General features: G+C 42.9%; 2 protein-coding genes across 11 annotated transcripts; one reads left to right on the plus strand and one right to left on the minus strand.

Moving 5' to 3' along the window:
* The first annotated feature begins 3,576 nt into the window (after positions 1-3,576).
* On the plus strand, positions 3,577-18,745 carry ZBTB8A (zinc finger and BTB domain containing 8A). 7 transcript variants are annotated; one of them, XM_030039680.2, is made up of 4 exons: positions 3,577-4,009; positions 15,332-16,319; positions 17,267-17,436; positions 17,691-18,745. In XM_030039680.2, the coding sequence occupies exons 1-4, from the start codon at positions 3,704-3,706 to the stop codon at positions 18,018-18,020; spliced, it is 1,794 nt and encodes a 597-aa protein (XP_029895540.1). In that variant the 5' UTR covers positions 3,577-3,703; the 3' UTR covers positions 18,021-18,745. The 7 variants fall into 7 exon arrangements, with proteins under 7 accessions (XP_029895540.1, XP_029895544.1, XP_040985374.1 ...); XM_030039684.2 differs by lacking the exons at positions 3,577-4,009; positions 15,332-16,319; positions 17,267-17,436; positions 17,691-18,745 and adding exons at positions 4,381-4,718; positions 5,201-6,168; positions 6,648-6,817; positions 7,222-11,052; XM_041129440.1 differs by lacking the exons at positions 3,577-4,009; positions 15,332-16,319; positions 17,267-17,436; positions 17,691-18,745 and adding exons at positions 4,787-5,003; positions 5,201-6,168; positions 6,648-6,817; positions 7,222-11,052.
* Positions 18,746-20,700: 1,955 nt separating this feature from the next.
* ZBTB8OS (zinc finger and BTB domain containing 8 opposite strand) lies at positions 20,701-27,773 on the minus strand. Of its 4 annotated transcripts, none has more exons than XM_030039695.2 (8): positions 27,529-27,771; positions 25,934-26,118; positions 24,461-24,485; positions 23,759-23,880; positions 23,441-23,523; positions 22,984-23,036; positions 22,687-22,723; positions 20,701-21,979 (listed from the first exon to the last, which is right to left on the minus strand). In XM_030039695.2, the coding sequence occupies exons 2-8, from the start codon at positions 26,019-26,021 to the stop codon at positions 21,893-21,895; spliced, it is 495 nt and encodes a 164-aa protein (XP_029895555.1). In that variant the 5' UTR covers positions 26,022-26,118; positions 27,529-27,771; the 3' UTR covers positions 20,701-21,892. The 4 variants fall into 4 exon arrangements, with proteins under 4 accessions (XP_029895555.1, XP_029895554.1, XP_029895556.1 ...); XM_030039694.2 differs by having other exon boundaries at positions 25,934-26,121; XM_030039696.2 differs by lacking the exon at positions 27,529-27,771 and adding an exon at positions 27,445-27,528 and having other exon boundaries at positions 25,934-26,121.
* Positions 27,774-27,856: the final 83 nt, after the last annotated feature.

Here is a 27,856-nt window from a genome sequence, read left to right on the forward strand (position 1 = left end):
CTGGCAGATGGAAGATTCCTCCCTGTACTCAACATTTTAGGACAGTGTATTATGATTTCCTTTTAATTTTGAAAAATGAAGGGATCTCCTGGTGACCTGGAGGCTGCACAATCATTTGTATTTGTAGCAGAAGTCAAGGATGTAGCTTGGGATCTTCGTGAAGACTGGCTTTGTCACACAGAAAGCTGATGACAGTAAAGATGATGTCGAGGCAACTGAACTAAAGCCAAATAGAAGTTGGTAGTTTATTAGATGAAAATTGTAATCTCATTCTTAATTCATTTCTAGTGTCTTGCTTATTCCCCTGTCTCCAGACCATGTCTGTGTAACTTAAAAAGCTCTTTCATTATGACGGGGATATGGTCTGATCTTGCATATTCCTCAATATCTTTGTATTCCTCAAGGCATTAGGTCCTGTAACACTGAAAAGTTTTCTGACATGGAACGACTAGCAACTCATCTATGAACTACTGAAAAATATGTATTTTTATGTCAAAGTTTCTTGAAAGCTTTTAAACAAACAACATATTCTCAGAAAATTACTTTTCCTTTAAGACGTATAACACTATTTTAAAAGCAACAATTTTTGCAGGAGCATGGATTAAAATTCCTGCTGTTCACATTTTCTCATTAAATGCATTTTTAGATCCAGCGCAAAAAAAAAAAACCCGGCAACTAATTAATTCTAATTAATTCCCCAAGCATGGTACATTTCTGATCCAGTGGAAAAAACCAATGCATCTATTTCTTCAGTGGTAGAAGAAGGAAATAAATTGTGTTGCTTTAGCCCAAGGTTATATGCTATTTTACTTATACTTTCAAAATTTAAAATAAAACCCTTGGTAAATGCATATTACTTCACTCACACATTTGGGAAAAATCCATTGCAACTCTAACAAATTAATCTTGTGAATCAATGCATGTCAGTCTTCGAACTATGGTACTTCAGTTGTTCTAGCATACGCTCTTGAGTTTTCTTTGGCCAGAAATATCACTATATATTTAAAGTCAGAAAACATACCATAACTGAACTCTGTGATTTTTGAGAAACATTTGTTTTAAGGAAAACTGTTTAAGGAAAATCTTTTAACTGGTGTTACTGTTAATTATATTTCGTTACCGAAACCCAAATAAGACAATGCAAAATTTATGTTAATAATTTTTGTATCAGGACTAACAATGTCATTTTTTTTAAAGTAATTTGTAAATTGTTCTCTGAAAAGCAGACTATTAGTCTTGCTTTGCAACACTCCTGTTGCTGTGAGAAGCACCTCCTCCACATAGCTGCCAAGTTTATTCCCATTGGATATGCTCTCCAAACAATATCTCAACTTCAAGTGGAACTGTCTTGGCTAGACACCATAATTCTAAAATTTAGAAATACAAAATGAAAAAATAGATTAAACAACTAAATACATTTCTGGAATCAGTGGATTGTTTGTGATGTAGTACTGTGCAAAATAGGATGAAATCAGTCCCTATGCACGAGAAAACCAGTCTGTTCCATGGCCGTTCCTAGCTGCACTGCGCAGACTCGAGGGCACGGTTTCTGAAGTGCTCTGAGTAAAGCACTTGCAACATCTTTAAAAATTCTAATTAAGCTACTCTAGATACCACTGCATTTTTTTCTACATTTTAAATTCTATTACCTGTTCCTAGCAGATGGAGAACCCTTGAAGTCCCATTAATATTGATACAAACTACCAAGCAAAGCACTCTCCGATATACAACTGAAAGAACCAATTACCTGAAAAGTCAGCTAAGTCAAACAGAGAAAATACCTACAAATAGTTCTTTTCAAAAGGAAGTTTTCAGCAGATGAAGTAATTTGGCATGGATCTGAAAAAATATGTAGAATGTTATATAAAAAGAGGTGCTACTTAGTTGAATTGACAGGCAAAATCAAACTGTAGAGGAATGAATTCAAGCGGCATTAAAAACTGATACTGCAAATAAATTTTCTAGTTTGTATTAAACAAACTAAGTCATTGTTTAATTGTCTGTCGTCTTTATTTCTCAATATCAGAATCAGTAGTTGAAAGGTTATGTTAGTTGGCAATAAACTAAATTCAATGAAATTCCCCAACTCAAGACTTTTGCGTCAAAATTGGTTGCTGTATGGAAGAACACGACAGGCAATATTTTTACTTGAATACTCTTCCAGTCTCCTACAGTTTGTGACTTGGGGACTTGTGAAGGCACAGGACATTTCTACATGTAGCTCTCAAGTCTCTCTCATGACCACGTCTAGTACAGCCCTGTAACACTCACAAACATTTTGCATCCGTAACAGCCTATAGCAAGCAGTTCCAGTGCCGAACTACGTCATATACAAAGAACCACGTCCTCTTCTTTGCTCTGACCCTGCCACCTGCTAGCTTCATTTGCTATCACCTTCCTCTTAGGCTGGAATAAGCAGTGAACAATCAGTCCCTATTGATCCTCTCATGATTTTATAGATTTCCATTTACATCACCTGCTTAACTTTTTTTCCTAGCTCAGACATCTCTCACTCTACAGACATTTGTACAAAGCTGTGCCAGACTTTGATCATTTCTCTTTTCCCTCCCTGAAGCATTACAGGTTCCTGTATACACACTTTGAAATGAGTGACCCCGGGGCTGCATACAGTATTCAGTGTGCAGGTGTGCACTATTAATTAATGGTAAGAGCTGTGAGAAGCTGCGTGCTAGGGTTGTGTTGTCTAACCCTGACAGGGGAACGATGAGGAAAAAGATGCTCTAATGGTCCTCTGGGCTGCCTTTGGAACCGGTTCTGCTAATACAGTCTTTAGACTTTGATGTAAAAGCAAGATAAATTACATGAAATTTGCACGTGACACTGATCAGAGGATGACTACGGACTGGCAATGTGCCATGGCTGGAAAAGGCTGGTCAGTTGTAGGTACATCAGATTGAAATGTTTTCAGTTGATAATTAACACCATTGCCCAGTGGACTGAAAAGATTCATGCGAAATACTGTGTAAATTCCAATTGCTTTCATGTTCAAGAATGATTAATTTAAACTGGTCAGGTACAGAGTGGAGTCATACGCAAGCAGAACGGGTCTCATGAAAGATTTTAAAAGTGTGGCCTGCATTTGAAAGGAGATGGAATCTACAAAGCTATGGATGTTTATTAAAAAGGGGGAATTAAGCCAGTGAAAAATACTGTTGCAATATAAATGGATATAAATTGAATATGAATAAATGATATACTGGGTGAATGTTTCTAACAATCAGAGGAAAGAGTCTTTAGATGTCTTTCCCATTTTGCTATAGTGGGGAAAGGAACATGAATTGTTTCAAGATGGAATGTCTTAAGTTTATGGAAGGGAAGGCTAAAAAGGATACAACGGATACAGTTAAGGCAGAATGGCTCCCACGGGAAAACAAGTATTTATGAGAAATATCTGGGGTGTCAAGAGCACAGAAAAGACCCTGGTGGCAAGAAGAGGAAGGAGAAAGACATCAAACTTCGAGTGAGAGAAGGTGAGAGGTTCAGGTACTAGGATTTCAGATGTGCTTTTTTCAGAAGATAACAGACATGAACAGGAAAAAATAAAAAAATAAAAGAAGACGTTACATCTCCTTTTGAGGAAGCTGCAGGCGCGTTAAAGAAGGATTTGGGTCATCAAGGCCCCTGCTATACATAAAGGTGTGAGAAGGAAGCATCTAGGGCATCGCATCCCCTCCCGGACAGCATGTGGGTGTGGGAAGAGGCGAGCAGCCCCGACTGCAGGGCGAGCAGGCAGAGGAAAGCCGCTGGGCTGCGCCTGCAATCGGTGCGTTGCCCCTTTAATTGTGTCCCCAGCCCTCGGGCGTCTCTGTCCAACGCCCACGTCAGCAAATACCTTTTGTTTCTCTCACGTTCGGGCTTCCAGGGCTCGGGGCTGCGGGACCAGCGCGTCGCCTTCAGCCACCGCGAGCCCCGACGCGGGGCCGGGGACCCCCGCATCCACCGCCCGCTCCCTTCGGCTCAGCGGCGGCCGCCCGCAGGACCCAGCCCGGTGAGTGGCGGCTCCAGCACGCCGGCAGGCCAGACAGGGCGTTGGGATCTGGGGGGCGGAAACGGCCCCGGAGCGAGCCTTGCTGCGAGGGGCAGCGAGGGACGGCCCCGGGCTCCGCGCTCTCCGAGGGCGCCGGTGTCCGTGTGCCGCGACGGCCCGCGGGCAGCTGCCCCCGGGAGCCGATGGTTACCGGGGCTGCACGGCGTCCTAGGCGGGCGCCATTTGCAGCCCCGGGCGCGGCTGCGAGGAGCCAGGCGCGGCAACAAAGGGCTGCGCGGGAGCAGGAGCGGGCGGCGGGTGCGCGGCGAGAGGGGCCGCGCAAGGGGGCGGCCGGGGCGCTGCCCCCCGCGGGGAGGCCGCGGGCAGCTGCGGCGGGAGCGGCCCCGGCCCGGGCCACGCCGGGCGCCCGGCACCGGGCGGCGGCCGCGGGAGCGTGGCGGGCAGCTCTCGCGGAGCGGCAGCCGGGGCTCCGCTAAGGCGGGCGGCTCCGGGCTGCGCGCCCGGTCCGGCCCGGCGGAGGGGAGCGCGCAGCCGCCCGGAGCGCTGGCGGGCGCCGGCGCTGCGGTCCCCGCGGCGGGAGCGGGAGCGGGGGCGGCCGCGGCAGCCCGCGAAGCCGGGAGGCGCCTCCGCGCTTTGGCGGGCGGGTCCGGCGCCGTCGGGCGTCCCGGGCTCCCGATGGCCGAGCCACCAATTCGGCCGGGCGTTGCGGGTGAGTGACGGCGGCCTCCGCCAATGCCGCGGGATTGAGGCCGCCGGGTCTCGGCCGCCGGGTCCCATTTCTGGTCGCTTCGGCGGCGAGGCTTGGAGCCCGGCGGGAGCCGGGGCGATGCGGTAACGTCGGCTCAGGGCGCGGACACGGTCCTCCACCGCAGCTGCTGGAGCGCTCCTCGTCTCGCTGGAGAGCGTCTGAAGGGTGTGCAGCTGCCTTCTGTGTCCTGCATCCTTCGGAAGGAGATGCTCTAGGTGTAGCACGCGCGTCTCTGCCAGATAACATGTACTGATTTGGCTTTTTCATCGCTCTTTAATTCTTGGAAAAAGAATGTATGGTTGCGCATATTGTAATTTAAATGTATTTATAGATTTAAATACATAAGATTATTTGTAAAGATGTCTGTAAAATTGGGTCTGACATCTTTGGCTGCGTTGCACGACGCTGAAGTCGAGACTCAGGTTATTTTCTTTATCTTTTAGAGCGACGCTTCATTTCATCTTTTCTGGAATGGAGATTTCTTCTCACCAGTTTCACCTCTTGCAGCAACTAAATGAGCAGCGCAGGCAAGACTTATTCTGTGACTGCAATATCCTGGTGGAGGGCAAGGTCTTTAAAGCACATCGCAATGTGCTGTTTGCCAGCAGCGGCTATTTCAAAATGCTCCTTTCGCAGAGCTCGAAGGAGGCGAGTCAGCCGACGACAGCTACTTTCCAGGCATTTTCTCCTGACACATTTACAGTTATTCTAGATTTTGTGTATTCGGGCAAACTGTCTCTCACTGGTCAGAATGTCATCGAAGTCATGTCAGCTGCTAGCTATCTGCAGATGACCGATGTTATCAGTGTGTGTAAAACGTTCATTAAGTCATCGCTGGACATCAGTGAGAAGGAGAAGGATCGCTACTTCAGTCTGTCAGACAAAGATGTAAATTCAAATGGCGTGGACCGATCCTGCTTGTACAGCGCAGGCTGGAGGGGAGAAAGCAGCCCCCCGCATTCGCACTTAAGTCCAGACCAAGGGACATGTATGATGGGTGGAAACGCTTGGAGCAATTTCAGCTACTATCCGACTTCTCAAAGAAATGCCCAGCAGCAGCTGTCCAAACACGAGCAACGGCAGGATTCCATAAAGAAATCCCGGCACCTGGGACTGCAGCAACCTTCTGACATTCCTCACTATAAATCAAGCAAACTGGAGGACAGGGCTGCCGAGCCCGCTGGCCATATTGCTCAGTCTGAGGAGCAAGTTCAGATTGAAACAGAAGTTGAATCCCCTCACGTGGGATACCAGTACGGCCAAGGGTCTGACGTGATGCCGAGGAGCTTGGCTGTGTCACAGCAGGAGCATGAATCACCCCGTTCTTCTAGTAAATCGAAGTCTTCAAAAGCAGATGAGCAGTACGCGAGCATGCCCTCGATTCTAGGTGTCATGGGAAGCTGGGCTGAAGGTAAGAATTAGTTTTAATGCTGTAGGTGCACAGTCATCTGTGAATCGTCTGTTCTGTCCATGAGAAAACCTACTTTACTGAATGGGTGTACAATTTCCAAAAAGACATCTGTATTGTCCAGAATGTAAGTTTGGAAAGTTTAACTCTTATTTTTCAGTAATTGTGAATGATTGAAGTACCCGGTTTATTAAAACTAGCCCATCAAAATACATGATCTTTAGCATCATCTTGCAAATTTGTCATCTTTTTGGATATTTTTAAGCTCATTTTAATATAGCTAACGGTCCGCTCCTTTTTGTTTGTTGCACTCCTGTGTATTTTACAAGAAAACACAAGATCTTTGTGCTTGAAAAGACCTACGGTAATATTTTTTTAATAAAAGTGATTTGCTATTCTGCTCATAGAATGCCTTTTCCTAGAGCATTATGTGACTAGACATGTTATGACTTAATTTTTTTAATCGCATTATTTTCTAACAGATGATCTGCCCAGGATGAGGTTCAAGTGCCCATTCTGCACTCATGTGGTGAAAAGAAAAGCAGACCTAAAGCGTCACCTTCGCTGTCATACAGGAGAGCGCCCTTACCCTTGTGAGGCATGTGGGAAAAGATTTAGCAGGCTAGATCACCTAAGTAGCCATTTTCGAACAGTATGTATTTTTAGTAACTGCATGATTTGTTTAATGTGTAAATCTGTCTCAGTACAGTTAAACACAGTACAAGTGTATCTGGTTGATATATTGACTCCTGTAAAGAAGAGGTAATAGAAAATGAATTTGGTTTTGTTGTCAGTTTGAAACATAATTTGTATGAAAGGGGATGAATTTCTGTGTTAACTGATGGCTCACAAAGGTACTGCTCTGTGCAAGTCCTGTAACAGAGCTTAAGTGGGTAGTTACAGCACCTGCGATGGTTTAATTTTTAACTTTGGATGACTGTCTCTCAAAATGAGTTAACACTACCATTTGACGCTACTCCAGCCCTACTTTTTGTCATCTTAAAAAATGCTTCTTTGTGGACATGTTATCAAATTTATTCCTTTCAATTTTCCCAGATTCATCAGGCTTGTAAGCCTATCTGCAGAAAGTGTAAACGCCATGTGACTGAGCTAACAGGACAAGTGGTCCAAGAGGGGACACGACGTTACAGACTCTGTAATGAGTGTTTGGCCGAAGCTGGCATAGACAGTATTCGCATTGATTTGGAGGCTGAAGCACCCCTTGAATTTCCACAAGATGGGGATAAGGATTCCAGGTGGCACTATGGGGAAGACAACAGATCCGATGTGGAGATTGTGGAGGATGGGTCAACCGACTTGGTCATTCAGCAAGTTGATGACAGTGAGGATGAAGTAGATGAAAAGGAAGTGAAACCAAATATTAGGTAGTTGCAAGAGAAGAATTAGGAATTCTGTGTAAGAGGGAGAATGTACTGTCTTGACCACAAACTCTCCACCAGCCTGTTGTTAATCGTGCAGAGATGTACTGGTTTCTCTTGAACAGGTCCAGACTTGCATGTATTTATGGACTTGCCATTGAGTCCACCCTGAGTTTTCTTATCAGAATACCCATGCTTCGCTTCATTAGAAAGAATCCACCCTTAAATGAAATAATGGATGAACAAGGAAACTGAAGTACTACATGGATAACTTTTTATAGTAGACAATGGGTAACTTCTCAAAACCTCTTTCAAGGGAGTGAGGTCTAAATACTAAAAAAAAAAAAAAAAAAAAAAAAAAAATCACACAGTACTGTAAATTGCCCACTTTTTAAACTTGTAGAGATGTGGGTTTTATATGTAATATCATCTGGCGATAAACAAAGTATAAATACCCCACACACCAGAATATAGAGAAAACCTCTCTTCAGAAATGAAGATAATCTTCCAGGAAATTTCATGAAGTCTTCATATTATGATAAGGAAAAAAGGCAGCTAATTAAGAAAAAGCATATAAAAATGTTTTAGAACATTCGTCTGGAAAAGCACTTTCTTGTAAAATTTATTAGAATAAGGAGAATCTTTAGCAGATCATTCATTCAAGACATATTTCTTTACAAGAAAATAAACACATGAATGCTAGTCCTAGTCAGCACATCAGAGATAAAATTATTACAATTATGGATCATTAATTGATGCAAGTAGATGTTTTATTGATTCTGAAAATTGGGAACTTGAACTGGGGTATATTTTAATAAGCACTAGTAAAATACTCTTTTTTTTTTTTTTTTTTTTTTTTTTTTTTTTTTTTTTAAACCTCTCAAAAGTGCTAGACTGACATGACTGGTAGCCCTGCATCCACAGCATTGCCAATGGTAGTGTCAGCTTCTCCATGCCAATGTGAAGGAAACAACCCTTATGAGGTTACTTTAGCTGTTGTTTTCTCTCTTTGTCCCGTTTTATTTGCCAATAACAGTGGCAGAACAATTTGTACAGTATATGTACTATATAATTAGAAATGGAACTGATGAGATTTTACATCTGAAACCATTGACTGCTCTTGTTTGTATTGACCTGTACTCAGTTTAAACTGATTAATTTTAAGATGGAGTCATTATCAATTTATATATTCCCAAAGTCATTCGGTCACCAGGAGAACACACTTTAACCTTTTTCAGTCTGTACTATATGCTGATGAGAACAAGATGTACGGGAAGTTCTAGACATCTTCTTTGTGTAATTTTACCTACAATTAGACTACAAGAGATGAGATGACTAATGGTGAAGAAAGTTTACTTCTATAACAAAATAAGCCAATTTTTGTTTTGTTACTTAGTGAGTTTATCTTAACCAGCACTGTAAACAGGAGAGAAGTATGCTCCTGGGGTGCTTTTACTCTGCGTTTCCTTGGACAGACCTGAGTATTAATACAGTCTTCATCCCGTGATCATTAAACTCAATGGGTAAAGGCTTAGAAAACTTTTTTTTTTTTATTATTATTTTTTACAACTTTGTAAGCATGTTTGGCTGAAACCCGGGATTAATTACAGAACAATCCCATATATATACACTATATAATCTCTTTCCCAGGGACAGCTAAAAAGTCACTATTTTTATTTGTGTAAAAACTATATAGCCTTATTAGTATCATCATTACCAGAGAGTGCAGCATTTTCATTCCAGGCTGCAGATGGCCAGCCTACAGGTCTCTTAAATGACAGCTCGTGCACTTCCTTCTAAGTTCACAGTGTAAGCATTAGGAGCCCTTCCCCTCAAACGTGCCAGGCTATCGAGAAGCAGCCTGCTTGTATGTTCTAAGGAGACAAGAAGTGGTATTTTGTTGTTCCTACAAAAATTATCATCCATTGGCTTGGACTTGGGGAAGTGGGTTGAAGGGGGGAACTTACAAAACTTTCTGATGACCCAGATGAAAACATCTTTTCCAAACAAGACTTACACTTGCCTCAATTTTATGTTATGCTTTGGTCAGCAGTCCAGAAAATGGACTTGAAGTGAAAACAGTTGGTTATTTTCTTGAACCTTATTACTCCTAAAATGCATATTATTAAATGGCTGAAATATTCCTGAGCAACCTTAACTAAATCAAATATAGAACAAAGAAATATATAAAAGAATATGGAATGACTTCAATCAAATTTCAAGAGAAAATGCTTGCTGAAATCAAATTTAATAGATTTTTCCGTTTCCCTTTACATTAAACACTATGCGCAATAAATTCTAGGTATTGGTGCCTGCTCTCCCAGAATACAAAGTGGCTGGGATTAGTCTGTGTGTGTGTTTGGGGATGGATTAAGGGGAGGGGAAAATAAAGTGTCACTCTAGGTCTAAAACCTTAACTGCAACTGTAAAGGTGAGACTACTAAGTGTTTCTGTATACTTGGGGGCGTTTTTAGAAGAAAAGGGATTTTTGGATCAATACTCAATCTAATTAGATACCATAAATCTAAGAATACTGAGGACCAGATGCTTCAGAAAAAGATGTGAGGTGGCTATAAATGGGCAAATGGAACAATCCATCCATATGAAGACGTTTACTTTTTAAATATAGGCAGATTAATTGTTGATTTGCCTGGCAAATAAGGGTTTTTACTGCTTTTATATTTTATTGTTAGTAGCATAACTAGATATCTGTAGTAATTTTTAAGGTATCTTATTAAGCTTGGAGTTTTAGCTCAAGACTGCGATTCCCACAGGTCAATTATGTTCTGTATTTTAAAAAGGTTACCATTTTTACATTTGTTGCCTTAATTTCCGTTGTTGTTCCCTTATTTTTGTATTGCAAGACAAGATAAATGTTAAGTGCCTTCTATTTTCTACGTCTTCATTTTACATAGCCAGTCATATATTTTGCTTGTTTTTCTCTAAATGAAAGTAATCCTATTTGTTTTCTTTTCATCTCCTTGCATTGCCTCTGATGACTGTCGTCTTCATATTTGTTATGATCACGTACCACTCATTAGCAGAAGTAACATTCTCTTTCTTCTCAAAGAAGAAAGTAAAGACCATATAGGGTTGTTCCCACAGAATTTCATTTACCTGGCAGTAACTGATTTGAATGTGTTGCTTTTAGAACAAGTCGGGTCACAAGTAGGACACCTGATTTTATCTTTAAATGCTAGAGGATGCTGCATAGAACTGTATTGACTTCTGCGAATAGCAATCCATTCAGATTCTGTTTCTGTCCTGCCTCTGTACATCCAAATCACAGTTTGAGAGGTTTAAATTGTAGTGCAGCATTGGAATGGGCTGTGCAGAAGGTTATCCTTGAAGGTGTTCAAGACTTGGCTAGACAAAGCCATGGCTGATCTGATCGTGATCTGATCTTGATGCTGGCCGTCTTCCTGTGGGAGATGGGACTAGAGACATTCACAGCTCCCCTATGACCAACAGTTCTGCGATTCCTCTCAAATTGGTTTTTGCCTTTTTTTTTTAAATTTTTTTCCTTGCATTTCCTTCATCTTATTCATGTTGCTTTGAATGCTCTTAAATACTACTTCTTAATGCATGTTTTGATTATTCACTGGTTTTCAGTACATCATTCTCTTGTCATTTGCTTTTCCATTCCCATTTCATCTAACATTGGAGGGATGTCTACTTCAAGAGACATTCCTCTTGTATATCTCTACTTTCTGTGCAATCCTAGTGTCTTTGTCCTTTTCTCTCCTCTATCTGTCCTTTGTCACTGAAAGCCTGCCTCTTAGGGACATGCTTTAGTGGTGGACTTGGCAGCACTAGGTTAACCGTTGGACTGTATGATCTTAAAGGTCTTTTCCAACCTAAACAATTCTGTGATTCTATGATTCTTTTTGCTTGGCTTGTGTTTATCGTGTTCACAAAACCACAGTCAAGAGTGAAGACAGATTCATCATCTTCTGTTTAGTGTCTCACCTTTAACTATCCTTATTTTCTGACAACTATCTTGCCGTCCTTTCAAAGGCTGAAACACTGAATTAAAAAACATTTCTCTTTCTCCCTTTTCAGGTATTTCTTACAGAATTCTACCTGCCACATAAACCTATGACTTGTGTGATACTTGATTAGTTTTTCTCCTTCACATCATATCCCATTTTTTTTGTTTTCCATTAAATTATCTAAACTTCTGTATTTACTATCCCCCAAAAGTGACACTTATCTTTATCTTAATGGTTCAACTGTTGGTTTTGTTGGTTGTTTTTCTCTTTTCCCCAAATTAATAAAAAAAAAAGCAGACCCTAAAAAACAACTTCATAATGAATCTCCCTTTCCAACTTTTTGATATATATTCTATTCCAATTCTGAATAACTGAGATGAAAAAAAAATTACAAAAATATTTAGTGTGAGTTTTGAAAATACCTGTAAACCCACAGATCTAGTGGAGGACTGACACTTGACTGCTACATGTATCATCCTTCCTTTTCATGGCTCTTCAGAAGAACATTCCATCCTCCAGTATTTTGGGATCCCTCCCAGTTTTTCAGTGATAACTTAGAAAAAAAAAACCGCAACTCTGTTGTATATAAAATTATGGAATGTACTACATTTCTACCCTGAAGCATCTGGTCACTGTCAGAGGTTATCCCATTACCTAGCAATGCCAATGTCTACCTTTCTTATATTTTGGTCTCTTAGTCTGCAGAAATACTTGGCTTTGAACTTCAGATAGCCTACACAGGGGCTAACAGCACTATCTTCAGCCCCATTTATTATTTATATGGACCTTGATTATTTATATGGTCCTTGATGGACCAAGCTGAAAAATGCCTGACCTGCCATCTGGCTACAGCTGAGTCAATGGCTGTGCCCGGATCCCAGGATCCCCCTCTGACTATCGTTAGCATCTGTCAGCATAACAACAATGCTATATAGTTGAGTATCTATCTAAAACCTTAACTGCTGAGGGCTAGCAGAGTTGAGGTGTGCGTTAAGTGAGGATTACAGCTAAACTAAACTTGTTTAGTTGAATTTATCCTAAAAAAGGCATTTAAAAATTATATTTTAATTGAAGCCTTGAGGCTAAAGATAGCAGCAGTCAGACTGGAATAAGCACATGCGTTTAGGGTTTATTTAATAAGATTACAAATTCATAAGGAACTACTTCAGTGGACTGCTGAGGCCAGTATCTATGTGATCTGCTGAAGGTGGCACTGGGGACTTCTAACCCTTTGCAAGGTAGAGAAATGTAAATTATAATCCAGAAAGAGTCCAGATAGTTAATTCTGTATTCCTTTTATTGTTTCTACATGAATAAGTACAGCGGAATTGTAAGAGTAGTTCAATATTCTAGTACAGGCATTTGAACGCTTGCTTCTTGATTTTTCTGGAACATCTCAGGAAAAGTCAGAAGTCAATTACAAGGTTACTATTAGTTGGAAGGCAACATGTATGAGAATGAAATAGCAGAAAATTTCTCTAATTCTGGCCAAAAGGTTGAGTTTTGAAGAAAAGGATCTTATAATCATCCAGTCCCTGCCTCCAGACTTTCAGTGTACTTTTCCCATTAGGTATAAATCTGTACCAACAGTCTGTATGTCTGTTGAGTGGTGGGTATAATTTGATAAGCTACTAAGAAAAGCTTATAATACCATTTAGTTAAATATTTTCTATACTGTTTAACTTAAAAAACCTCCCACACTGGAGTAGCATAACCTTTCATCATATTTAACTCTTGAAATGCGGAGAGGCATCTTATTTGGTGCATCAAGAATTTTAAACATAGCAACACAGAACAAAAAATCTTGTAAGGAAAAACTGGGAGGAGTGGCAGGAAAAAGATTTCCGTATCTTGGTTCACCTGTTGTACTAAATTAAACACTAAAGAAGTTCTCTGCCACACTCTGACCTGACACTTTTTACTGTGCAAATGGGAACTGTTCTTTGACCGCGTTCTAACTGAGCCTGCTTTGAGGAGGGGACTATACCTGAGGACCTGCAGAGGTTCCTTCTCAAAATTATTCAATGGTCTCGAGGAACAAGTTTGAAAGTGTCTTGTCTTCTCACGGGCATCCTGATTTGATTTTCTTTTTTCACAAAGAAGTGAAAAAAAAGGACAATCTGTCATATTGCACTCCCACTTGCAGTACTTTGGTTTAGGATTATCTCCATTGTCTGAATACAAAACTTGCCTGTTATGGAAGTGCTGCTGTATTGAGTAATAGCATATATCCTACGCCACAGAACTACAGGTATTTCCAACATTCAGGTGGCGCCTTCCTTCTACATACAAAGCTATCCAGACGGGCCTTTAACAATAGCCATGCATTGTCTGCGGTAAGGCAGTGAGCCTCCCGGACAGCATGTGGGTGTGGGAAGAGGCGAGCAGCCCCGACTGCAGGGCGAGCAGGCAGAGGAAAGCCGCTGGGCTGCGCCTGCAATCGGTGCGTTGCCCCTTTAATTGTGTCCCCAGCCCTCGGGCGTCTCTGTCCAACGCCCACGTCAGCAAATACCTTTTGTTTCTCTCACGTTCGGGCTTCCAGGGCTCGGGGCTGCGGGACCAGCGCGTCGCCTTCAGCCACCGGGGACCCCGCATCCACCGCCCGCTCCCTTCGGCTCAGCGGCGGCCGCCCGCAGGACCCAGCCCGGCGAGTGGCGGTTCTGCTGTACACCGATAGGTCGGACCGGGCGTCGGGGCTGAAGACGGGTAGGAGCGGGCTGCTGCGAGGTACGGCCCCGGGCTCCGCGCTCTCCGAGGGCGCCGGTGTCCGTGTGCCGCGACGGCCCGCGGGCAGCTGCCCCCGGGAGCCGATGGTTACCGGGGCTGCACGGCGTCCTAGGCGGGCGCCATTTGCAGCCCCGGGCGCGGCTGCGAGGAGCCAGGCGCGGCAACAAAGGGCTGCGCGGGAGCAGGAGCGGGCGGCGGGTGCGCGGCGAGAGGGGCCGCGCAAGGGGGCGGCCGGGGCGCTGCCCCCCGCGGGGAGGCCGCGGGCAGCTGCGGCGGGAGCGGCCCCGGCCCGGGCCACGCCGGGCGCCCGGCACCGGGCGGCGGCCGCGGGAGCGTGGCGGGCAGCTCTCGCGGAGCGGCAGCCGGGGCTCCGCTAAGGCGGGCGGCTCCGGGCTGCGCGCCCGGTCCGGCCCGGCGGAGGGGAGCGCGCAGCCGCCCGGAGCGCTGGCGGGCGCCGGCGCTGCGGTCCCCGCGGCGGGAGCGGGAGCGGGGGCGGCCGCGGCAGCCCGCGAAGCCGGGAGGCGCCTCCGCGCTTTGGCGGGCGGGTCCGGCGCCGTCGGGCGTCCCGGGCTCCCGATGGCCGAGCCACCAATTCGGCCGGGCGTTGCGGGTGAGTGACGGCGGCCTCCGCCAATGCCGCGGGAGGGCTGAGGCCGCCGGGGCTCGGCCGCCGCCTTCATGCGCGGCCCTGCGGAGCTCCGGCGGGGGCTCTGTCCGCGGCGGACGGGTTGGAGGCGCGGGCTCTCCCGTCGGGCGCGGCAGTCCCCAGGGCAGAAGGGCCGAGTCCTTGTAAGTTTGCGAGCCGTTCACGTCTTCGTCGGTGTAATCGTAATTCTTTTAGGATATGCAGTAACCCTGCTGAGGCGTCTTTTCACCTCTTCTAGAGTTGTCAAGTTTCTTCTCTCATGTTATTATGCGGGGTAGGGGCTGCAGGGAGTTTGGAGATATACTGGGAACGTGATACCATGTACGATGTTCATGTTTTTAAAAACAGAACTCATCCCTTTAAAATAGGATTCAGCAACCTTGGTTCAGACTGTCATGGTTATACTTGTTTTTTTACTTTAGAGCAAGCCTTCCTCTTATTCCTTGACTGGAATGGAGATTTCTTCCCACCAGTTTCACCTCCTAGAGCAGCTAAACGAACAACGGAAGCAAGACTTGTTCTGTGACTGCAATATCCTGGTGGAGGGCAAGGTCTTTAAGGCACATCGCAATGTGCTGTTTGCCAGCAGCGGCTATTTCAAAATGCTCCTTTCGCAGAGCTCGAAGGAGGCGAGTCAGCCAACAATAGCTACTTTTGAGGTCTTCTCCCCAGAGACATTTATGGTTATCCTGGACTTCGTGTATTCAGGCATACTGTCTTTAACCGGTCAGAATGTCATCGAAGTCATGTCAGCTGCTAGCTATCTGCAGATGACAGATATTCTTAATGTCTGTAAGACATTCATTAAGTCCTCACTCGATATTAATGAAAAGGAAAAGGATCACTACCTCAGCCTTTCGGCCAAAAGTGCAAGCAGTGAACCTGCCCATCCATCTATTTATCGGTCAAGAAGGAAAGCAAAGAGCAACCCCAGGCGTTCCTATTCAATCCCGGATGAAAAGGCTAATACAGTAAATGAAAATTCCTGGAGTAGCTACAGCAGCTACCTGTCCTCACAGGTGATTCTTCAGCGGGCAGAAACACAGCTATCGAAAAGAGGCAGAAAACAGGGCTCAACGAGAAAGCGCCGAAAGCACCTCGGACTGTCACAGACCCGTGATTTTGTGCAGTATAAATTGAACAAAGCTGAGAGGGCCAGCGGAGGTTGCAGCGCGTCAGATTCCAGCCACATCTCTCGGGTTAGAGAGGAGGTTGAATTTGATGCCGAGAATGACGTTGATCATGATGATTACGGATATAATCACGAATCAGAAGTGATACCAAAGAAGTGGTCTGTTGCTCAGCTAGAACAAGAACTTTCAAGAACTCCTGAGTTCATGGAATTAAAGGCAGAGGAACTGTACACCTCAATGCCCACAATTTTAGGTGTAATGAGTAGTTGGAACGAAGGTAAAAAATACATATGGTTTTGCAAAGTTTGTCTTTTTTTGGAAGAATTCAGATGATCTTTTGGAGAGAATTTGTATGGCTGCATGAAAACCAAAATGATGCCTAGTGTTGCAGATTATTTTCTTGATCTACTCGATTATAGTACCTAACAGAATGAGAAACTTTGAAGCCAGAACCGGGCATGAGAATTAGAATCAGAGAACTTGACCCATGTATTCTGTAAAGTTAAAACAATACATGCCAGATTACTTGGACCCAAGTGGAATTTAATGAAGCCTCAAGAGCTGTAATTGACTTGGGGACCTGAAGGACTGAGTTTCTCTTGTAAGGTCCCCAATACCTGGCAGTCATAGAGGCATCCAACCTAAATCCAACCAAAGTCCTTCCCAAGAGAAGGTCCTGTCACTGGCAGGATGCTGCATTTCCCGTAAGGTCCAAACCAGCCCAATCTTCACGACTGTTTGGCCACACTACATAAAGCATCTAAGCTCTTGACAGCATATGCCTGAGATGGTGGAATAAAGTTGACAGGTGTATTCTTACATGCATTCTGATGGAAACTAATGTACCTATATTTTATTATAATCGCATATTTTTAAGACTTTGGGCATCCTAGTATATTACACAGAGATTATAAATGTTAAAGCTATGAACTGTTAGCTGATGGAAGGGTCAGACATGATGACTATATGTAATAGCTATGTATTTATGATCATCTGTATGTCTAAAAAATACCCTGAGTAAGAAAGAATATACTATCAAATGGCCGTTTAACAATTTCAGTAAGAACTACTGGGTTTGGAGGATTGTATTTTGGGATTTTTCCTATTTAGTGACAGAGCAGAGGGAAAATGAACTGCTGCTTATTTAAGCTGAGAAATAATCAAACTACTACATAAAGAGAGGCCACTGCTATTTGACATTTTACCTGTATTTCTTTGTAACAGATGACCTACCTCGGATGCGATTCAAATGCCCCTTCTGTACACACACAGTGAAACGACGCGCAGACCTGAAGCGACATCTTCGGTGTCACACAGGGGAGCGACCGTACCCGTGCGAAGCGTGTGGGAAAAGGTTCACCCGACTAGAGCATCTACGTAACCACTTCCAAACGGTACGCCATTTCTGTCGGAGACTCAGCCTAGAAAAAAAACCCACAAGATGTCATTGGTACCAGCTGTTCAGTCATTTCCAGAACTAATACCAGAAAAGCTTCCTAGCTGCACATCAACTTTAATTATTCATTATTTAAATTGGCAAATTATATTTTAAATTTAATTTTTTAGAATGATTCAGTGAATTTTCTTTTTTTAAAAAAAATCTGCTTTTGGATGAACACTGACATTTTCAAATTTTAAATCTCTTTAGATACATCAAGCTGGCAAACTGATCTGCAGAAAATGCAAGCGTCACGTAACTGAACTAACAGGATGTGTTGTTCAGCAAGGAACAAGACGCTACAGACTGTGCCCTAAGTGTCTAGCAGAAGCTAATTTTGATAGCATCCCTGACGATTTAGATGCAGAACATTCTCCTGTCTCCTCCACAGGAAACAAACGTTCCAAATGGGCTTTGGAGGAGGAACAGAAATCAGATGAAGAGACAATGGAGGAGGAACCATATAATTTGGTTGTCCGACACGTTAATGATGATATTCCAGATGAGGTAGATGAAAAGGTGAAACCAAATCTTAGGTAGATATATTTGTGTATTTGTTACTGTTGTATTCAAGATTAAATTACTTGTGTCCTACCAACTAATGCTGGTTTATTACTCTCATTAAAATGAAATATAGCTAAAATTCTATTATGAGAAGCAAAAATACGGACTACAGACAAGTCGTTTTGTACTTACAGACATGCAACAGTGTAACTGCTTCTAAATATCATCCAGAAAGTACTTATTATCTGGAAACTATGTAGAAGAATTGGTTTATATTTCAAAGACTTGCTCAGAGCTCCTGTTCATAATGGAAGTGTGAACCAATTTACAGTTCTACAAAGATTCTATATTATATAGATTTTTAAAAAACAAATATTGATGATTTGCTTTGAAAAAGTCTTACTAAAGCAGCTAAGAAATGTAAAACACATTTTTGTTGACACTGTAATTAACATGTATATACACTTCAGAAACTTCATAAGAAAGGAGTAAAGAAAACAAGTGGAATTCTTCCTGTTGAAGAACCTTTTTATGAGAGCTTTGTTTTCTGAGTGAGCTTATTGCATCTTATAGTTCAGAAAAGCATGATTAGTTTTAAAGAATACACACAGCCGTACAGAGTAGAATAATGAACAGAGCATCTGTAGTGCACTTGGATAGTATGAGTTTGCCTTTTCAGATATGCAGTGTTTTTGTACTGTGAATTTTAAAGAAAGATACACTAACGTGGTTCCAAGGAAATAAAAGTGCAATCACTGGAAGTACAGTTGTCAGGTTTTTTCCATTTTTTTTCAGGACTGGTGCAAGATTTGCTTAAACTCCTGTCTATCTTACGCTAAGATAACAAAGACGACAAGTCCCTTTAATTCCAGTGGGACACTTGTGACTTAGATCAGGGAGCTACTTTAGAAAGGCTTTCCTGCTCATATAAATTTAGGATGCTTAACGGCTGCTTGACAGTCAGCATAAAAACATCTGTTTATTTGGACAATTTCCCTTAGAGTTTAAGTAACCTTTGTAATCCTGGAGTCTCTTCAGCTTTTTTAGTAATAATTTTTTTCCCCGGTCATTTGGCTCAGAGAACCTCCACTTGCTAGAAAGCAAACTGAAAATGCTCAGTACTAAAATGATTTAAAAAAAAAAAAAAATCTCAGGGAGAATGTGTAGAAGAAACATTCTGCCTGAGAGCAGAGAATGGCATTCCCATTAGGTACTCTTGATAAAGAGCCACTGTTTGGTCTCATGTCTCATTTTATGCTATGTTTCCTTTCCTGTTAGCAGAATCTGTAGCCTGAGGTTACTGCCAAGCAAGCAAAGATTCCCTGTAGAGAATTTGAGAACAGCCATATTAATTCACATCAAGGTTCTCCCTGTCTCCAATAGTTGCTGTTAACAGATACCTAGGGAAAAGTGAGAACAGGGCAAGCCTGTATAATAATTCCATAATGCTCTCCCAAACTCCAGCCATTTTCAGTTAAGGGGATTTTCTTAATTTGGGATTTGTACATTTAGAAACCACCAATGCACATCTTTACCCCTCTACCCTTAAACTCATCTAAACTTCTTGCATCAGCAGTATCCTTTGGCAAATGCCTCCACCAGTCTAGTATGCCCTGTGAGTCCCATCTGCTTTGAATCTGGCTCCTAGAACAGCCACCACTGTGTCTAGCTGATCCACAGAGATGCACACGAACTCAGTGCAGAACTTGCTCAACCAACAGCCAGAAAAGAAGGGTTTGCAGTTTTAGCATGTTTTTTAATTAAACACTTTCAGGTAGTTAATTGTCTCAGTGGGCCCCAGCTCAGTGACAGACTGCAGCCAGCCATGGGGCTCCTGTGTAACGCAGCAGGAGAACAGGACTTACAGTAAACACACCGCTAGCTGAAACCTGTCACTCCCACAGCTGTGGAAATGGAACAAGGTAAATTTAAGGCCTGTTTTATAGTAAGTATGTAATAAATACTGAAAAAAAAAAAGATGACTAACACTTACTTAGTTAATTCCAAATGTTTTTCTAGGAAGTTCTGTCACCATTTCTAAAAGCAGAGGACTTGTGTTACTACAGCCTGTGACTGATGGTGTAGACAGGGCATCTCAGCACTTCTACAAATTTAACTACATAAATTTCTCCTCTCCCATTTTAGAGGGCTGGGCAAAAGGAAGGGACTCCCCCGCCGCAGCCCTTCAGCCCCTGCGCCCACCTCCCCGAGGGTCCCGGCTCCCTCCTCAGCCTCTCTGGAGAACCAAGCCGCCTCAACTCGACGCCTCATTGGCTAACTCCCAGTCGCCTGACCCAGCCGGCCAATGAGGTGTCAAAAGCGCTGCTGAGGGGCGGTAGCCGCGCTGTGCCCGCCTGACGGGCCCGCCCGCCGTGGCCTTCAGCTCCCGGGGCGGTTGGCCGCGCTGAGGGAAGGCCTGGAGCCGTTCACTTCGAGCAGCGCCAACAGGCGGGCGCGGGCCTCGCTCTTCCTCCACAGCGCTGCCGCGTCTGGCCTGGCGCCTTCGCGGGCGTGTGCTGGAGCCCTGGGGCTGCTCCTGAGGAGGGAAGAGAACACAGCGTGTGAAAATCGTATTTATTTTTGTACCATCAAATAGGCCTGTCGTCACTCTTGCTGACAAAGAAGTCTGCTCGCCTTAGCAGAGAACAAAGCACAAATGTCATTCATTGGTGTTAAAACTCCGCTGGCCAAAATTATTCACACACAAACCCGTTAATTCTTTCAGTCCAAGTTTTATTTCAGCATTGAATCTTTCTCAAAAAATAAAAGGGATTTTATCCCTCAGTCTTCACAATGTGGAAGTAAAACCAGATCTATTCAAGATGACTTTACAATGAAATCAAGATGAGACCCTGCCTCCAGAGGTGAGGCACTTGTAGCATTTAAAATAAAAAAAGCAGGTCAGGCCAGTGCTGACCATCCCTTACTGTGTCCCTCTCACATTTAAATAGCAATAGCAGGTAACACACGCTTGCTGTCCTGTGATTTAAAACAAAACACACTTTTGATTATTTTTGATTAATTTTGATTCAGTGAACTGCCCATAATGCTTTGACATGAAAGGATTGTCTGTATTGTCCTTTCTAAAGGAAGAAATGGAAGCTGATCTGAATTGTCTGCTTTTTCTACAAGAGAATCGGCTTTCGCAAGACATAGTTGGGAGTGAACCCACAGAGAGTCTGGTGCATCCCCTTCTACCGCCACAGCAAAGTTGCCTGCTTTTTAGAGTGGTAATAGGTGCTATTAGGATTCCATGTACATGTGGAAATTTATTTACAGCAATTCAGCACCACCTGCTGGCATGACTTTTTTTTTTTTTTTTTTTTTAAGTAGTCCAGAAGGTGTCGTGGTTTGTTTTTTTAATTGGTACGCTTTCTTAGGTGTCCTTTGAACAGTCAGAAATTTTTCTACATTAAATCTGACTCACTGCTGATATTTTGGACCCTTTATATAATATGGAGGAGGGCTGTCACCTCAGAATTAGAGTATTTAAATCTAAAAATGAAATCATGTCGATGAACATTTACCTCCTGCCACTGTACAAAAAGGTAGTATTTTAGCTAGCAGCTCCACTAATTTCTCTATTTAGTTCATACAGCACCTAACACATATATCAACCTTAAAAACTGACTACTAGCACTCCTGAGAGACTTTCAACCCCTGCAACCCTCTTTCTTCTTCTCAACACCCCCAAAACCCCAACTAGGTCTTTTTTTTTTCCTGGCATGCAGGTATTTCTCTGTCTCGCCATCCTCAAGTCAAAACAGGGGCTGACATTCCCCGCATTTATGCCCTTCAATTTATGACTTGAATTGGCAAATTCCTTAGTTACTTCCACAGGGATTACAGTTTTCAAGGGACTTTTGCCAGCCAATGCCAAGTATCCACTCAACCACACTTTTCTTGCTTTAAATGTCAATGATGACAAAGACTTCTGGCTTTTCATCTTCACAGATCTGCATTGCTGAGTAAGTTATGGCTTTGACCTCCGTACCCTAGAGAGAAAAGACACAAAAGCATGGATTTTCTAAATGACATCCCTTGTAGCAGTTCATGACAGTACATTATCACCTTCTACAAATGCTATCCAGTTTAATAGTTTTTCTCCCCAAAAAGCTGTAACTGCATTTGTTATGATGAATAAGAAAGTTGGCATACTAATGGCAAGGTCTTGGCCAGGCCAAATAATGAGTAAGTAACTCTTCCCTTATTTTATTGCCTCTTGAATACTACAAATTCCTCCTCTTACCTCTGACAGAACATCAACATTTGCTATGCTAATACTGACACAGCTGAAGAGCTGGTGGGGAGATAAGGATTTGCTTCTAGCAATTCTTTAGATCAAAAAAAAAAAAAGCAAAAACTGACTAAGCAAAAAGCTGTGATAATAGCATGAAAACCAAACCCACATACACATTCTGGATATAGATTGGTTTACTGTGTTATCAGCATCACAAAAAGGAAGCCAACTGCTGAGTTTTGCTAGTGCTGAGGAAGCACCAGATGCTCAGGTCAACAGTTTCAGGAACTCATTCACAAAAAACAAGCAGAAAGTGAGATCTTAAGTTTAGTGCCTGTGATACCATTCAGACATGTTTATACTTGGATCTCTGGAGAACTTAAGAGGTCTGATTTAAAAGACACCACACCTCCCCACCCTAACCCTAAAATGTAAAAGACGTATAGACGAACCACTGCATACCTGAGGGTGTTTGGGTAAAGAGAACTCTTCTCCCCACCTTTAAAGGCAAAAAGAATAGAGGTGGTTGGAATTTTGGTAGTATTTACCAAATGTTGTAATTAGTTCCACTGATGAGCATAGGACAGTGAGATTTTCATTTAAAGCATCAAAGGAAGAAAAAAAAGTAGTCCACAATCCACTTTTTAGAAAGCACCAGTGAACTCCAGCACATCATGATACTGCAGAGTGGTTACTCTGAAGACAATATATGTGTTTTCAGTGAAGATATTCATTACTCAACTGATCGTTTAAGCTCACCCAATTGATCTTATTTTGAATTGCATTCGGTCAATGTAAAGCACTTTCACCTCCTGCAGAGAAAGCGAGAGGAGAAATATGTCAGTAACATCTTCTATCTTCAGGCAGAAATTCTCAGTAAATCCCATTTACAAGGGTTATATTCCACTGTTTAGATGGAATCTAGAACCAGAGAATATGAGCAGCCTCAAAGAGCTACACTGCTACTTGGAACATGAAGGCAGCAGAGCTGCCTGTACTGTGTAATAGCAGCTAATAATTGGTGTTTGTGGTAGCAAAGCTTAACGATTTGTTTCTCAAGTCTTTCTGCCCCGGTATTTTCAATTCTCCATGTGTTGTGCTTAAGTGATCTGCTGTGTCCCTTTTTCTTCCCTAAAGTAACATTGCATTCAGAGCTGGTATTATCAGAGAATGGCCTCGACCTACAAATGGAAAAAGATCAAAACAGAATACTTACCCTGGGTATAAAGAACTCATTAGCACTGAATTTATACAGCCACTCATCCAAGAAATGGAAGAGAAGAGACAACATGTCATGTCCTGCATGGTTGAAGCAGAGAAGATAGTCAGTTGATTGTCTCAGCAAGAACGCCCAAACGTTTCTAAGAGTACGTCAGATGTACAGCTTCTGCACTACTAGAAGATTCAGATTAGTGTGATGCTTAATTAGATTTTAATTAACTGCAACAACACTACCTGTAAAGATTCAAAATGTTGGTACCCTTGTCCCTCAGGGTTCATACAGTTCCAATATAAAAAGTCAACACAGTCTTACCTTCTGCCTCTACCTCTACTGTATCCACAGGCTCCACAGTCTCTGTATCAGTCATGTAGCCAAACATGGCCATAACGCACTGCTCAAATGCTTCTTCCAAAGTGTCTCCCCAGGCATGTAGCCTAAAAAGACATGGGATAATTTACCGGACCATAAAACAAAAAAAAAAAGCCAAAGTAATATGCATGCGAGCGATCAGGACACGAGAATTAATGGAGAGGAAGTGAATGAACAAAAATACTTGCTTTTCTATACCTATGCATTTGGGCAGATTACAGAGATTTTTCTCCTTGAGGTTTGTGAGAAGAGTTTCTTGGGAGAATATGGAAAATAAATGTTTTACCAGACAGCAAGTAAGTTCTTTCTCAATATAGCTAATTGACATCTATAAAAGTGAACTACTCAGAAGAAATTTGGTTTAAAAGGAAGAGATTAAAGGAGATTTCAAAAGACATTTCCAAATAACAGAGTCTTAATCAGAAGCACCATAGGAATATTACACTAGAAAAGAAACCAAACACATGGTTCTATGCTCTCCCAAGAGCAGAAACAAAATTGACCATCAAAAGACCTGGTGTGTGACATTTCATAGTTCCATAAGGTGTACATCTGCAACCAGTCTTCGACAGTTACTCCAGATTTATCGCAGTGTAAGAAATAATCGATTTGTCATATTGAGAAATCCCAGCTGCCCATACTTACTGCACATCTGCCGTGTGATCCAAATCTGAGGGGGAAGAAAAAAAGAAAAGGCATGACATCACCAAACATATTAAAAAAATGAGGATAAAAAAAAAAAGAAAATCAGATATTGTTGTTATAACAAGAACTTTTTGCATTCATTTTCAGATGTGAAACAGTGATAATCTATTTTGCAGTATATTAGAAAAAGTTAGCATACGTGGAATCTGGGATTATTTCTGCAAAGCAGAAAAACAGTGTTTAATGTAATTATGTCAGTGCCCTACATGTACAGCACTGTGTGCAAGGTATGGCTGTTGTAACGCAACAGGCTTCTACAAGTTAACTGCAATAAAAAGAAACTTTAACCAGTAGTAAAGAGTTCTTGCTGAAGTCTGCAGGACTGAAAATTATTCATGCAGAGGACGAGATTTGCAAATATTTCCAGCTCAGTGAAGAAATATACCTGTCCACACCCAAAAACACCCATTATGCAAAAAGGAGAACTAAAAAAAAAAAAAGTATGTAATACAAAATAGAAGGCAACCTTCACTAGTAAGGTAGGATTAACATCCCAAGCATGTATCCAGTTTTACATTAACATCATTTATATTCATTCAGAGGAATGAGAGAAATCCAAAATGGTATAAAGGTTGGCAGAAACAGAGCTAACTTGGGATGTAAAATAAATGCCACACCATGATCACTCTAACCAAAAGATTGTTCTGATGCTGTTTAGATCGTTCACACACTATTAATGGATTCTCAACAACAGTCTCTAAAGCAAACAAATTCCAGTGGATGTAAAAGAAGAATAAAACCTCTTCCAGTTATGGAAACAGCATGACTATTGTAATATGTCACCATATTTCTGCACTGCTATCAAATAAAGATCTGAACACATCCTAAAAATATATATTCTAACAGAGCAATAGACACTGTCCCTCCAGACAGACACCGCTGAAGTAGAAAACAGTCACTGACACTGACTGGTCTCCTGTGAGTGCCTTAAGCTAGCCCTTCGGCTGCCACCCACTTGCTTGACATGTTCTTAGAAGACAGTCCAGGGGTGGGGAAAGGGAGAGATAATGATCTTTTAAGTAGTGCATGTAGGAGAAAAAACACCACACAGAAGACCAACACACTCTTGAATGTCTCTTCCTAGATCAGAGAGGTAGAAAAACGTACTGCCTTGCTAAGAAATAGCTTGAAAGGGGAAAGTTTTCAAGGTGAGACTTAACTAATTTATTTCTATCATGATTTCTTTAGCACCCTTAACAAGAAAGGCATTTGTCTGTGACAAAGAAAATTGTAGATATCTCAATTAATTCAATTACAGATGCATCCCACAGTCTAAACAGATACAATACTGGCATACTAAGAAACCCCACATGTGCTTACAAAGCATATCCTGCTATCTTCCTTCCCCTCCCTCCCCCTCACGACTGCACCGTCACACGTACGCTGCATCACGATAGCGTTACAAATACTCACATTCATATTTCTTATTGAGCGGTGGGTATTTGGCTTTGATAGCCTTCTGCTCCTCCGTCAGGTTGTAGTCCCTCTCATCGGCTGCCATAGCTGCTGGGCTTGAGCAACACTCACTCACTTCCTGGTGGTAGGAAACATGGCGACCTCCGCGAGTGCTTCAAGCCTGCCAGGCTTCTCATGTGATGCTGCTGTGAAAAAGGGAGAATTGCCTCTCAGTTCAGTTCTTCACTTGATAGCAGTTTGGTAACACTTGTACACAGGCTTGGGTATTCAAAACAAGATATTAAATGCACATCATTTAAATTGTTTGCTATCGAAGCTGTCACTGGGAGATGGGGGAAGTTCAGGGTTCGATCCTACACTGCTTGCCTCATGAACTGATAGGAGTTATGTTCAGCCAGTGAAGGCAAGGGCTTACAGTTCTTACAGAAAGCGTGGACTTTGACCTTTTCTGGGAAGAACCATGTTTCTTCCTCCTTGTTGTGTATGCCACCAAGCATTTCACTCATCCTCAAATAATAAAATACAGTAATAACAAAAAATAATGAAAACAGCTGTAAAGTGAATTAAACTTTCATGCTTCTGAATCTTCATGCATCTACTGAATTTTACAACTGAGGGTACTCAGCCCACTGATACGTTACACAGCAAGCCAAAATATGCACTGCCTCCAAACTCCTAGACGTGACTTTACACATGATTTTTCTTCAGGAAAAAAAGTCTTGTTTTCTCTTAGGACAGGGATTGTATTTAAGCCTTCAAACCTAGAAGCACATGCATGGCAAATACAACTGTCACACAAGTGCAGGGATTTTCCTATGTTCCTTTTCTTGCATAATGTGGTTGGTTTTTTTTAATTAAAAAAAAACAAACCACCAATGAACTGTATCAAATCCCCATTTAAAAGTCAAATTCTCAGACCAGATCTTAGTAGTTACTGTTTCATGCAAGCTATTATTTGTAAATCTAACAGACACAAATTAGAAAACCTGATTAACTTCAGGCTAATTAATTTTCCTCAGATGAAATCTCCCCAGGTTTCCCGATATAATAACCATTCTCACTCTTATTTTTTTTGTCCATTACAAGATTTATTCACAGCTGAGCCCAAGACTTCCCCAAATAATGCAAATGATAGATTTATAGATAGCACGTAATACCATCAAAACTACTTTCAAACGGGAGTGGTTCTTATTCCGAGGCTTAGAAACAAGACTACACAGGATTTCCAGTTTGTTTTCAGGTAACCGCCTAGATACATTGCAAAGACAGCTCTGAAATCGAGACGCCAGTGCTCCTCTTAGGGAATAAACCCAGATGAACACACATTTTGATTTTAAACCCGTTAAGCCTTGACTGCAGAGGGTCAGATCCAGGACTGATCACCCCGGGTTACCCACAGCGGGCCCATCAGAACCAGCTACGTACTAAGGAGGGCTGTCTGTAAAGCTCACCGCTGCACTGAATTAGGGGAAAAGGGAAGTTATTAGTGATTATAGACAATTAATAACCCAAGAGCAAGCTGAGGATACTCCGCAGGTTTCTGGGCAGTCCTGTGAGGAGGGGAGGGCCGAGCCTCGGTCCCACACACGCACCAGTCCGGTCCGGTCCGCTCCCATCCGCTCCCGACACGGTCGTGGTGACCGAAAGAAACCGCGGCCTCAGCCACGGACCTTCCCGCTCCCGAACCGGGGCCTGGCCCCCGGCCGCGGCCGCCGCAGAGCCGCCCCTCAGCGCGGAGCGCTGCCGCTTTAAGAGTGAGCCAGGGGGTCCCCTCCGGAAAATGGCGGCTCCCAGGGGAGCTTCACCAGCACCCTCCTCCTCCTCCTCCCCCGCCCGCCTTCTTCCCGGCCGCCTTCCCACGTGACCTCCGGGCGCGCTCGCCTGCCCCGCGTCCCCGCCCCGTGCCTCTCGTCGATTGGC

Source organism: Aquila chrysaetos, chromosome 16, assembly GCF_900496995.4.
Source record: "Aquila chrysaetos chrysaetos chromosome 16, bAquChr1.4, whole genome shotgun sequence".
Taxonomy (NCBI): Eukaryota; Metazoa; Chordata; class Aves; order Accipitriformes; family Accipitridae; genus Aquila; species Aquila chrysaetos.

Bases quoted from the DNA above. Each gene is read 5' to 3' on its own strand.
- ZBTB8OS (XM_030039695.2), bottom strand. From the start codon at position 26,021: ATGGCAGCCGATGAGAGGGACTACAACCTGACGGAGGAGCAGAAGGCT. The intron at 23,524-23,758 runs GTAAGACTGTGT...TCAACCATGCAG, and splicing joins AGTAGAGGTAGAGGCAGAAG to GACATGACATGTTGTCTCTT. The intron at 21,980-22,686 runs GTATGCAGTGGT...TTTTCTCTCTAG, and splicing joins CTTTACCCAAACACCCTCAG to GGTACGGAGGTCAAAGCCAT.
- ZBTB8A (XM_030039680.2), top strand. From the start codon at position 3,704: ATGTGGGTGTGGGAAGAGGCGAGCAGCCCCGACTGCAGGGCGAGCAGG. The intron at 4,010-15,331 runs GTGAGTGGCGGC...TTTTTACTTTAG, and splicing joins CGCCCGCAGGACCCAGCCCG to AGCAAGCCTTCCTCTTATTC. The intron at 16,320-17,266 runs GTAAAAAATACA...TCTTTGTAACAG, and splicing joins AATGAGTAGTTGGAACGAAG to ATGACCTACCTCGGATGCGA.